We start from the raw sequence: 11,740 nt of genomic DNA on the forward strand, positions 1-11,740 counted from the left end.
ATTCCTGTCTTGCAGGAAATCATGCACAGAATGAGCAGTATGGCTGGTGGCATTGTCATGCTGGAGGGTCATGTCAGGATGAGCCTGCAGGAAGTGTACCATGTGAGGGAGGAGGATGTCTTCCCTGTAATACACAGCGTTGAGACTGCCTGCAATGACAACAAGCTCAGTCTGATGATGCTGTGACACACCGCCCCAGACTGTGACGGACCCTCCACCTCCAAATTGATCCCGCTCCAGAGTACAGGCCTCAGTGTAACGCTCATTCTTTCGACGATAAACCTAAATCCGACCATCAACCCTGATGAGACAAAACTGCAACTCGTCAGTGAAGAGCACTGTTTGGCAGTCCTGTCTGGTCCAGCGACGGTGGGTTTGTGCCCATAGGCGACGCTGTTGCCGATGATGTCTGGTGAGGACCTGCCTTACAACAGGCCTACAAACCCTCAGTCCAGCCTCTCTCAGCCAATTGCGGACAGTCTGAGCACTGATGGAGGGATTGTGCGTGGGAAACAGTGTTTAAAAACCCTTTACAATGAAGATCTGTGAAGTTACTTGGATTTTTATGAATTATCTTTGAAAGACAGGGTCCTAAAAAAGGGACACATCTTTTTTTGCTGAGTTTATATATATATAAAAATATATATAAAATCATAAATGTGGTGAATTTGTAAATACTATATATATATATCTATATATATATATATATATATATATATATATATATATATATATATATCAGCACATTTATGGGTTTATATGGGAATCAAAAAGCTTTCATGAATGTTCACCATGTGCTGATGTGCTCAGCACTGTCAACAGACCCCATTATGACATCACAATGTAATGGAAGCCTTGTCATGATATCATTGCTGGTTCCATCTGACAAGCAACATTTCATTTGCATTCATTTCATGATAGATCTCTCACAGAGATAGGTTAAGTTCTTATTTTGAGAGTGTTAATATTTATCATCAATGGCTTATCGAGGAAGAAAATCAAGTGAGTTTGACAAACTCCAGAAGGAGAACTCTCAGATGAGGAGCGTCATTGAAAACTTGAGGAAGCAAAACATGGCTTTAAACCAACAGGATGACCAGCACAAGTTTTCAACTTTTGTAAGGCTCATCAGTTTTTCAAACATTTTTCAAAAATATCACTGTGTTTATTTTGTGGTTTCATAGACATACAGTAGACCTACATCCATAAAATCTTTAGCTTAAAAGCTTTTTATGACACACTGTAGAAACTATTTTGCCTACTTCACTTCATTTCATACTGTCCCATTGTGATCCAGGGCTATCAGGAGAGATACCCAATCCCAGAGGGCCATCGTGGCTTCATCAGTGATGCCAGACTTCTGCAGATGCAGAGAGCTGAGAGAGAGGCCATGGAAGTAAAGCAAAGAAAGATAAGTGCTATCCATGAGAATTATGTCCGGACTGCTCTCATCGGGGTTGGCAGCACCTTCGCGCACCACTTTGCCCCCTCTATTCAGTGTAATCCGGAGCCAAAGGCTCCACCGAGGCCTTTGCCACGAAGGCTTGAACACATAGCTCTGGCCCCACTGAAGAACGTGGTGGGAGTGGACGGAGCCCAAGTTCGACCTGGATCTCACTCTCTGGAGTCCATCCAGGTAAATAAATCATTCAGCAGCAGTAGCGTGTGGCCTGTTCCCGTCCCTCCCACTGGAGCTCCCTCCAAGAGGGGCAAGAAGAAGAAGGGCAGGCAGGGAGTCAAAGCCCTGAAAGTCCAGTCGGACCAGGGATGTGCTGACAACAACGGACCCATTGACCTGATGGAGGAGGTGAGGGACATCGAGGCTCATCTGAAGGAGGAGGGCTGGAAGGTAAGATGGACTTCGAATTTATTGTAAATGTGAAAATTTGCAGTTCAGAATTATACTTGGACTGCTAAATTGCCAAAACAGATAGTGGTTCCATGTCTTAAAATCAAATCAAACTTTCTTTGTCACATCCGCCGAACACAACAAGTGTAGACCTTACCGTGAAACCAACAGTGCAGTTCAAGAAGAGTTAAGAAAATATTTACCAAATAAACTAAAGTAAAAAATCACAATTAAAGTAACAATGACATAACAATAACGAGGCTATAAATAGGGGGCATCGGTACCGAGTCAGTGTGCAGGGGGTACAAGTTAGAAAGGATACTCTTTGACAGCATGATAGAATCTATCCTAGAATACAGGATCTCTCTGTGTATTAGTTTATGTATATACTAGTTCTATATGTATTTCTATGATGGGAGCATTCTTTTCTGGTCTACGCCAAAGGTGGTACATGAGATGAAGGCCATGGGCAGGAGAAGTTTGGGCTCGGCCATGTCCATGGGGGAAATTGCCACCAGCTCTCCGGGAACCCTGAGCTCAGTGGATATGAACACCCCTGCGGAGCTCCGTGAGTACTTGGATGTCGGGACCCCGGTCAAGTCGCGTGACAGCCCACCCAGGCCTGCTCCCCCTCCTACCAAGCCCAGGAGCAAACTGCCTCGGCCTATAAGGTTCCTTAGCCTGCCAAAGGCTGCCACCGACTCAGGTCAGTCCCTCTCATGTACTCACACTAATGTATATTAGACAGGGAGATGAAGCTAGGTAGAGTGACAGAAAGACAGCCGGAAGGGACACAAATGGCTTTAGCCCAGGGCCACACTTGATTTGCCTGTTTCACAGTGAGATAACCTTTACTCAAGGCTAATTGTACCCTGCTTCTGTGCAGGGTGAGCACCAAAAAAATTGTGCTAAATTAAAAAGTATATGATATCATAATGAACTAAGATGTTCTAGTGTTTAAAGCTACAAACAGATATGGAAATTGGTAAATACATAAATGAATACAAACTGTTCATAGAGATAAATGTCTGCTGTCAACCCATAGACAAGAAGGCAGCCAGTGAGCCAAAGGGCCAAATAAAGAACCAGGCCAGATTGCAGCCCCTGTCCAACCCAGAGCAGGCCCTGACTAAGACCTTCAAGCTGCTCCACTCTGCCTCTGATGACTGGTGAGCATTCACTGTAGATGAGACCAATGGAGCTAGGCTAAAGGAAGCACAGTGTAGTGTCCTTGGAAATGTAGATTTGAGCTACAGAGTGTAGAAACTTCTGAAATTAAGAGACCAGAGTCCTAAATGATTAACATCATTATGTTTTTGGAAAATGTTGTGGAAATTGCTTATGTTTCTTTCACTGAATTGCAGGGAGAAGAAGATCGAGGGCTTGACCTCTCTCCGTGTGATGGCTCAGAACCACATGGACATACTGATGCCTAAACTCCATGATATCTGCCTTGCCATTATAAATGAGGTAGCTGTATTCATTCACTGCCCTATTCATTCATCTGCACAAATCTGCTACATTTGGAGAACAAGTCAAATTATTGTGTCATGTTTCTGATGTTTGTGTGTTGTACTGCTCAACATTAATAGCTGGTCCTGTGTGTGTTATAATGATGATTCAGGTGAAGAACCTGCGCTCTGCAGTGTCCTGTGCTGCCATGGCCACACTGGGTGACATGTACGTTCACCTCCAGAGGGCCATGGACAGTGAGGTGGAGGGGACGGCACGCGTGCTGCTGCACAAAGCCAGCGAGGCCAACACCTTCATCCGGCAGGGCGCCAACTTTGCCCTGGGTCATATGGTGCAGAGCTGCACCCCTACCCGTGTCATGAATTCCCTGCTGGTCGGTGGGCTGAGGTAAAGAGGGAGAGGGGTCAATTAACACTCACTAAGGGTAGATCCGGACTTCCACAAATGTTCACTTTGTCTCACATTGAAAGTTTGATTCGAGTGGAAGTTAGGATTCACTCCAAATATCCATGATGTGACAATACAATAAAATAATTGATATGTAGTGAACTTTCTGGTGCAAAATGGTCACTGCTCACTTAGGCATACCTGTAACGTTCTTCATCGGGCGAAAGAGAGGACCAAAATGCAACGTGATGATTATCTATTATTTAATAGAATACTTGAACCACTAACAAAAAACAATAAACTGACAAAATGAATGAAGACGAAACAGTCCCGTAACGTGAACAGGAACACTGGAAACAGGAACAATCACCCACATCCCACAACACAAAACAGGTTACCTCAATATGGTTCCCAATCAGAGACAACGACTAACACATGCCTCTGATTGAGAACCATATCAGGCCAAACACATCGAAACAAACAAACTAGACATACAACATAGAATGCCCAGTCATATCACACCCTGACCAACCAAAACATAGAAACAAACAACGCAAACTATGATCGGAGTGTGACAATACCACACATTAGATTAGATTCAACTTTATTGTCATTGAACAAGCACAAGTACAGTACAACGAAATGCTGTTAGCATCTGACCAGAAGTGCAAATAAGAGTGCAAAAAATTTACAAGTAAAACAATTAAGTACAAAGTATGTTATTAAGTGGGATGTATAAATGTGCAATGAAGGCAAATGGCAAGTGCAAGGAGGCATGCAACTGAAATGCAGGGAAAGCAGCAATGAGGTTACCGAGGTAGACATGTAAATGTACAACTGAATTATGTCCTTAATCAGATTTTGCAAAGCAATGTCAGAGTCCAGTAGTACCACGAAGAGTGCAAAGAGAGTAGTGCAACAAGGTCCCTGAGAGGCAGTACTAAGATGTGGGCGGGTGGATATGGCTAGTGCCGTGCCACAGAGTTCAGCAGGGTTACAGTAGCTGGAAAGAAACTGTTCTTGAGCCTGCTAGTGTGGGAATATAGAGACCTGTACTGCCTGATGGTAGGAGGGCAACCGTTTGTGGCATGGATGTGAAGGGTCCCTGCGCTGGAGGTCTACGATGGCAGGGAGCTGGGCACCAGTGATGTGCTTGGTGGTTTTCACCACCCGTTGCAGGGCCTTCCGTTTGGCCACGGAGCACCCGCCAAACCACACTGTGGCGCAGTTAGTCAGATTGCTTTCAACCGTGCAGTGGGAAAAGTTCACCAGGATCTTGGGAGACAGGCAGGCCTTCTTCAGCCTCCTCAAAAAGAACAGGCGCTGCTGCGCCTTTTTGACCAGGGTTGACATGTTGAGGGTCCAGGAAAGGTCATCGGAGATGTAGACACCCAGGAATTTGAAGCTGGGCACACACTCCACTTCAGTGCATCAATGAGAACTGGGGCGTGGCTGCAGCTTTTAGACTTCCTGTAATCCACAATGAGCTCCTTGGTTTTCTTTGTATTGAGGGCCAGGTTGTTGTCAGCGCACCATGCAGCCAGATGCTTGACCTCCTCCCTGTAGGCTGACTCGTCATTGTCACCGATCAGACCTACCACTGTGCTGTCATCTGTGAACCAACGATGGTGTTGATACCGTGTACAGGAACTCACATCGTAGGTGAAGGAGTAGTACAGGAAGGGGCTCAGCACGCAACCCTGTGGCACACCAGTGTTCAGGTTCAGGGTTGAGGTGGTGAAGTTGCCTAACCTGACAGAATGGGGTCTGTTGGTCAGGAAGTCCAAAGTCCAGTTACAGAGTGAAGGGCTGATCCCTAGGTCATGGAGTTTGGTGACCAGCCTAGAGGGAATGGCCGTATTGAATGCTGAGCTAAAGTCTATGAACAGCATTCTCACTCTCACATAGGTGTTGCTTTTGTCAGGGAAGAGTGTAAAGCTGTGGAGATGGCATCCTCTGCAGACCTGTTCGGTCGGTAGGCAAACTGGTGGGGATCCAGTGTTGGAGGGAGGCAGGACTTAAGGTAGAACAAAACCAGTCTTTCGAAGCACTTCATGATCGTGGGGGTGAGTGCGACAGGTCGTAGGTCATTCAGGCTTGATGCGGTCGACTGCTGCGGCAGTGACAGATTGAAAATTAGTATTAGGGCCGGGACAATACCAGTATCGCAATATATTTTCAATGCCAAAAATGAAAACGCAAAGCAGATCTCACTCTTTGGTCCTTTAGAAACCTGCTGTATGTAAAATATTGTGTGATATAGCGTGGAAATTAAATGAATATTACTTTGACAACATAATGATATTTGTCTGATTTCCTAAAGAAGTTAAATCCGCTTCATGTTTTGGATACTGGTATCGTCCCGGAACTAATTAGCAGTGGATGTGTGTCATCTCTACACAAGAACATTTGTTAACACTTTATATGAAAGTGATGCTCCAGAGCAGGGCTGGCTCAAGCCTCTTGGGGGCGATGCCCACCAAGCGGGCCCCCAAAAATGATAGCACCCCTCTTAACGGCGGCGAGAAACATGTGCATATTAAAGTTAATTTCCTGTAATTTGACACTATAGTAAATGGTGACCCCGATGTGATATATCATACAGATACTTTGGACTAAATTTGAGTTTATTCTATTATATTATTCTATTGGGGCAGCAGGTAGCTTAGCGCATCTGTCGTTCTGCCCCTGAACAAGGCTGTTCCTAGGCCGTCATTGTAAATAAGTATTAAAATTAACATATATAATGAACATGTGGCCTATGTGAAGGCGAATATGCAAGCAATCTATATTTTTGAATTATGGAAATTGACTCGTATTAATGAATTGATCAAAAAAGGCAAGAATGTTCTCACATTTGATTCGAATAGGGATGAAATTCTTTAGTACTGGCAATATACACTGAATATACCAAACATAGGGGGCGGGGGGGTCTTGTGAACAAGTCAGGGTTCTATGGCAGCAGGCAGAACAGCAGAAACAGGGTCAGCAGCACGACCAGGTGGACTAGGGACGGGGACAGCCAGGAGTCGTCAGGCCAGATAGTCCTGAGTAATGGTCCTAGGGCTCAGGTCCTCCAAGAGGGGAGAGAGAGAGATGGGAGAATTAGAGGGAGCATATATAAGATCACACAGGACACCAGATAAGAGAGGAGAATTACACCGGATATAACAGAATGACTCTAGCTCCTCGTTCAAAGGCACTTAAATATTGTCCATATTGTCTCAATACTTAAAAATCCTTATTTAACCTGTCACCACCCCTTCATTTATACTGATTGAAGTGGATTTAACAAGTGACATCGATAATTGGATTCTCCTGGTCAGTCTGTCATGGAAAGAGAAGGTGTTCTTAATGTTTTGTATACTCAATGTATTGACATGGGGCGGCAGCGAAGCCTAGTGGTTAGAGCGTTGGACTAGTAACTGGAAGGTTGCAAGTTCAAACCCCCGAGCTGACAAGGTACAAATCTGTCGTTCTGCCCCTGAACAGGCAGTTAACCCACTGTTCCTAGGCCGTCATTGAAAATAAGAATTTGTTCTTAACTGACTTGCCTAGTTAAATAAAGGTAAAATTAAATTTAAAAAAATTAAAACATGCTTAAGAAACAATTCAAGATAATGTTAATTCTAAAGCTTGCTGTGTTTTTACTCTGGTGACCAGAGACTTCCTGACCAACAGACCCCATTCTGTCAGGTTCGGCAACACAGCAAACTACTGATGAACTTCCCAGAGGACATCAGAGCGCAACATAGAGCAATTGCAACAGAACTTGAAGCATACGTAAAAGAGCATGATCTGACTAGGTCATTTCTACATGATGCACAGCAAGATTTGTTAGAATAGAGCACAAATAGGCTCCAAAGCGACATGTCTGACTGAGATACAGATAGCTGCACAGTCAGTCCCACCTAGGGTGTGGTGTGAGCGGCCATGCTAGAGTATGTGAGCTGAGTGAGGAGTGGAGCTTGCCCTATTTGACTGGAGCTTGGAGCGAGTTTCCCAGAGGCTGGAGCTTCGGCGTTCTCGCCCCCTCCAATTTCTCTCCAGTAGTGCTCCAGTAGCACTCATTGTACAAGCTCAGGGCATGCCATGCATGCATTTGTACTCTACTTGTGTGCTGCTATAGCACCTTGCTTTAGCTACTGTCATCTAATATTCTAAATATCTTCATAAAGAATCTGATAAAACACACGGGTGAAAAATCAAGGTGACTTACAAAGATGAGGAGGACCAAGAGCAAGAGAGGGAGTGTGGTTATGTAGTGTCCACAACTAAAGAATGAAAAGACAGGTATGATCAGGCTGATCCAACTTTGATGTAATGTCCTTAAAACAAGTCAAAATGAGGCTCAGTAGTGTGTGTGGCCTCCACGTGCCTGTATGACCTCCTACAATGCCTGGGCATGCTCCTGATGAGGTGGCGGATGGTCTCCTGAGGGATCTCCTCCCAGACCTGGACTAAAGCATCCGCCAACTCCTGGACAGTCTGTGGTGCAACGTGGCGTTGGTGGATGGAGTGAGACAGGATGTCCCAGATGTGCTCAATTGGATTCAGGTCTGGGGAATGGGCAGGCCAGTCCATAGCATCAATGCCTTCCTCTTGCAGGAACTGCTGACACACTCCAGCCACATTAGGTCTAGCATTGTCTTGCATTAGGAGGAACCCAGGGCCAACCGCACCAGCATATGGTCTCACAAGGGGTCTGAGGATCTCATCTCGGTACCTAATGGCAGTCAGGCTACCTCTGGTGAGCACATGGAGGGCTGTGCGGCCCCCAAAGAAATGCCGCCCCACACCATGACTGACCCACCACCAAACCGGTCATGCTGGAGGATGTTGCAGGCAGCAGAACGTTCTCCACGGCGTCTCCAGACTCTGTCACGTCTGTCACATGTGCTCAGTGTGAACCTGCTTTCATCTGTGAAGAGCACAGGGCGCCAGGGGCGAATTTGCCAATCTTGGTGTTCTCTGGCAAATGCCAAACGTCCTGCACGGTGTTGGGCTGTAAGCACAACCCCAACCTGTGGACGTCAGGCCCTCATACCACCCTCATGGAGTCTGTTTCTAACCGTTTGAGCAGACACATGCACATTTGTGGCCTGCTGGATGTCATTTTTGCAGGGCTCTGGCAGTGCTCCTCCTGCTCCTCCTTGCACAAAGGCGGAGGTAGCCGTCCTACTGCTGGGTTGTTGCCCCCCTACGGCTTCCAACAACGTCTCCTGATGTACTGGCCTGTCTCCTGGTAGCGCCTCCATGCTCTGGACACTACGCTGACAGACACAGCAAACCTTCTTGCCACAGCTCGCATTGATGTGCCATCCTGGATGAGCTGCACTACCTGAGCCACTTGTGTGGGTTGTAGACTCCGTCTCATGCTACCACTAGAGTGAAAACACCGCCAGCATTCAAAAGTGACCAAAACATCAGCCAGGAAGCATAGGAACTGAGAAGTGGTCTGTGGTCACCACCTGCAGAACCACTCCTTTATTGGGGGTGTCTTGCTAATTGCCTGTAATTTCCACCTGTTGTCTATTCCATTTGCACAACAGCATGTGAAATTTATTGTTAATCAGTGTTGCTTCCTATGTGAACAGTTTGATTTCACAGAAGTGTGATTGACTTGGAGTTACATTGTGTTGTTTAAGTGTTCCCTTTGTTTTTTTGAGCAGTGTATAAAGTCTTACCAAACATTTTCATTCATTGATGAGACTTCATCAATACAATCCATTATCATTTGTATATATAAAATAAAAATAAAAATAAAATAAATACATTTGTCTCCTAAATCATGTATCTCTATGACATGTAACTGATGTGCTCTGTTTTTCCTTCCTCAGCCACCGTAACGCTGCGGTGAGGAGCTGCACTGCTCAGCACCTGGAGAGACTGGCTGAGGTTATGGGGACGGCTCGTCTCCTGTCGGGGAAGAAAGATCTCACCGACCGTTTCTTGATTGCCGTCAGTAAACTGGTTGTGGACCCTGCACAGGAAGTCAGGTGGGAAGTACCTCCTGTAAACATAACAGTTAAGTCCGGGGTTCAATCCATGGCTCGCTATAGCACTAGATCACCAACAATGCAGCTGTTAAAGGTAATTTACTCTTGAGTCAACATCTGCAGCGTTTACCACGAATACAAATTGAAATTGCCTTTAAAAGCCACATTGCCGGATGTCTACAGCATCTATACTAAAGGGTGTCATGGATTGAATTGGGGATATTAGGTATTCCAAAACAACCACAGGTTCTCTTGGAGGGGAATAGTAATTGATAATAAAAAGGAAAAATTATAAACACAAATAAGTGCTATAATAATAATAATAATAATAATATAAGTGCTATAGGAAAATCCAAGTCCAGGCACTCATGTTGGTTTGAAAGTTAAAAAGCCAAAAGCTTACCCGAAGCCAAAGGCCGTCAGGGATGTTCCTATACCATCGCCAACTAGCGACCTCCTGTGGTGGGTGGGGTGCAATGCACGCTGACATGGTCGCCAGGTGTATGGTGTTTCCTTCGACACATTGGTGCAGCTAGCTTCCAGGTTAAGCGGGCATTGGGTCAAGAAGCAGTGCGTCTTGGCTGGGTTGTGTTTCGGAGGACGCACGGCTCTCGACCTTCGCCTCCAGAGTCTTTACGGGAGTTGCAGCGATGGGACAAGATTGTAACTACCAGTTGGATACCACGAAATTGGGGTAAAAATTACAAATGTAAATGAGTCCAAATAGTCAGTACCTGATTCAGTTTCCTTCCTTCTGTTTGGTGCCTAATGAAGACAACCCTACTTGATCACAATGGTCAGCCTGAGCCAAGCGCTGTGCAGATTCGCTAAGATTTTCATAATAATGAACGGTTAATACCCAGTTGTTAGATAGTTGAGATGATTTGTAGATCAGGTAATGCGGTGCATTACTCAAACCGGCCCTCTTGCAAATTCTTCCTCGTATGTCTTATTTTGATGGGATATTTTTTCTCAGGTTGCCATCAATTGAGTACTGTTTTTAATCACAGACATCAGAAATTATTTGATATGTTGCACGTTTAAGATTAAATTGATATCTTTGTCCACAGGCATCATGGTCGCAATATCTTGAGAAACTTGGCCACCAATGGCGACTTTGCTCAAATGTGGGACAAATTCGCTCAGAGGAAAGCGCGAGAATCCTTGAGGGAGGTCATCTCAAAGGTTAACCTCAAAGAAAGGTACATTCTCTCTGGATGATTAGAAGAAGTGTGACAAATGAGCTGATATGATTACAGAAATCCAATCTCACTGGGCACAGACCTCAGTTCAATGTCTAGTTTTGATTTAAATTTGGGAACTCAACCAAAATGTGATATCAACCAAAAAATGTTGGTTAAAAGTTGGGTGAACAAAATCCAATTGTGTTTTCCATGTTGATTCACAGTCATCACACAGATGTGTTTGTTGTTGAAATGAGGTGGAAACAATGTTTATTCAACCAATTTGTCCCAATGGGATGAATTTAATATACTGTAAGATTATATCTTTCTGTCTATTCTCTTTTTCAACAGGAATATCTGAATAATCCCCAGCTTGACTATATATTTGTATCTAAATATTTGCTCATTTCCCACCCTGACTATTATCCCCCCCCCCCCAGTCCCCAAACTCCAATATTTTCACTCATTCTAAGAAATGTGACACTATCATCCAAACCCCCATGTAAATGCATCTTTAAACTGCATTGACTCCTTGTCCAAGTCCTAAATCCACTATAAGACAATATGAACCACATTCAAAGCACTAAATTACCTTTCCTCAAAGCTCCTATCTGATCTACCAGCTCAATAGTGGTCTACTGAAACCATACTCACCATCTCAGGGGGTGCTCAGATCATCAACCACTGACCTCCACACCATCCTCAAAACCAGCAGTCCTCTTTTGGAGGCAGATTGGCCAGTGCTCCTGTATGGCACCAACATTGTGGATTTTCATCCAATACGTCTGGACTATGAGAACATTCTTTGGACAATAAAATTTAGGTGAAATGGAAGCTGGCTACAGTCA

General features: G+C 44.8%; 1 protein-coding gene across 1 annotated transcript; it reads left to right on the forward strand.

Moving 5' to 3' along the window:
* The first annotated feature begins 1,106 nt into the window (after positions 1–1,106).
* LOC135520435 (TOG array regulator of axonemal microtubules protein 2-like) lies at positions 1,107–11,329 on the forward strand. The gene is made up of 7 exons (XM_064946004.1): positions 1,107–1,849; positions 2,294–2,555; positions 2,895–3,018; positions 3,214–3,319; positions 3,474–3,709; positions 9,550–9,708; positions 10,779–11,329. Exons 1-7 carry the CDS (start codon positions 1,367–1,369, stop codon positions 10,927–10,929), a joined length of 1,521 nt encoding a protein of 506 aa, XP_064802076.1. The 5' UTR covers positions 1,107–1,366; the 3' UTR covers positions 10,930–11,329.
* Positions 11,330–11,740: the final 411 nt, after the last annotated feature.

This window comes from Oncorhynchus masou, chromosome 4 (assembly GCF_036934945.1).
Source record: "Oncorhynchus masou masou isolate Uvic2021 chromosome 4, UVic_Omas_1.1, whole genome shotgun sequence".
NCBI lineage: Eukaryota > Metazoa > Chordata > Actinopteri > Salmoniformes > Salmonidae > Oncorhynchus > Oncorhynchus masou.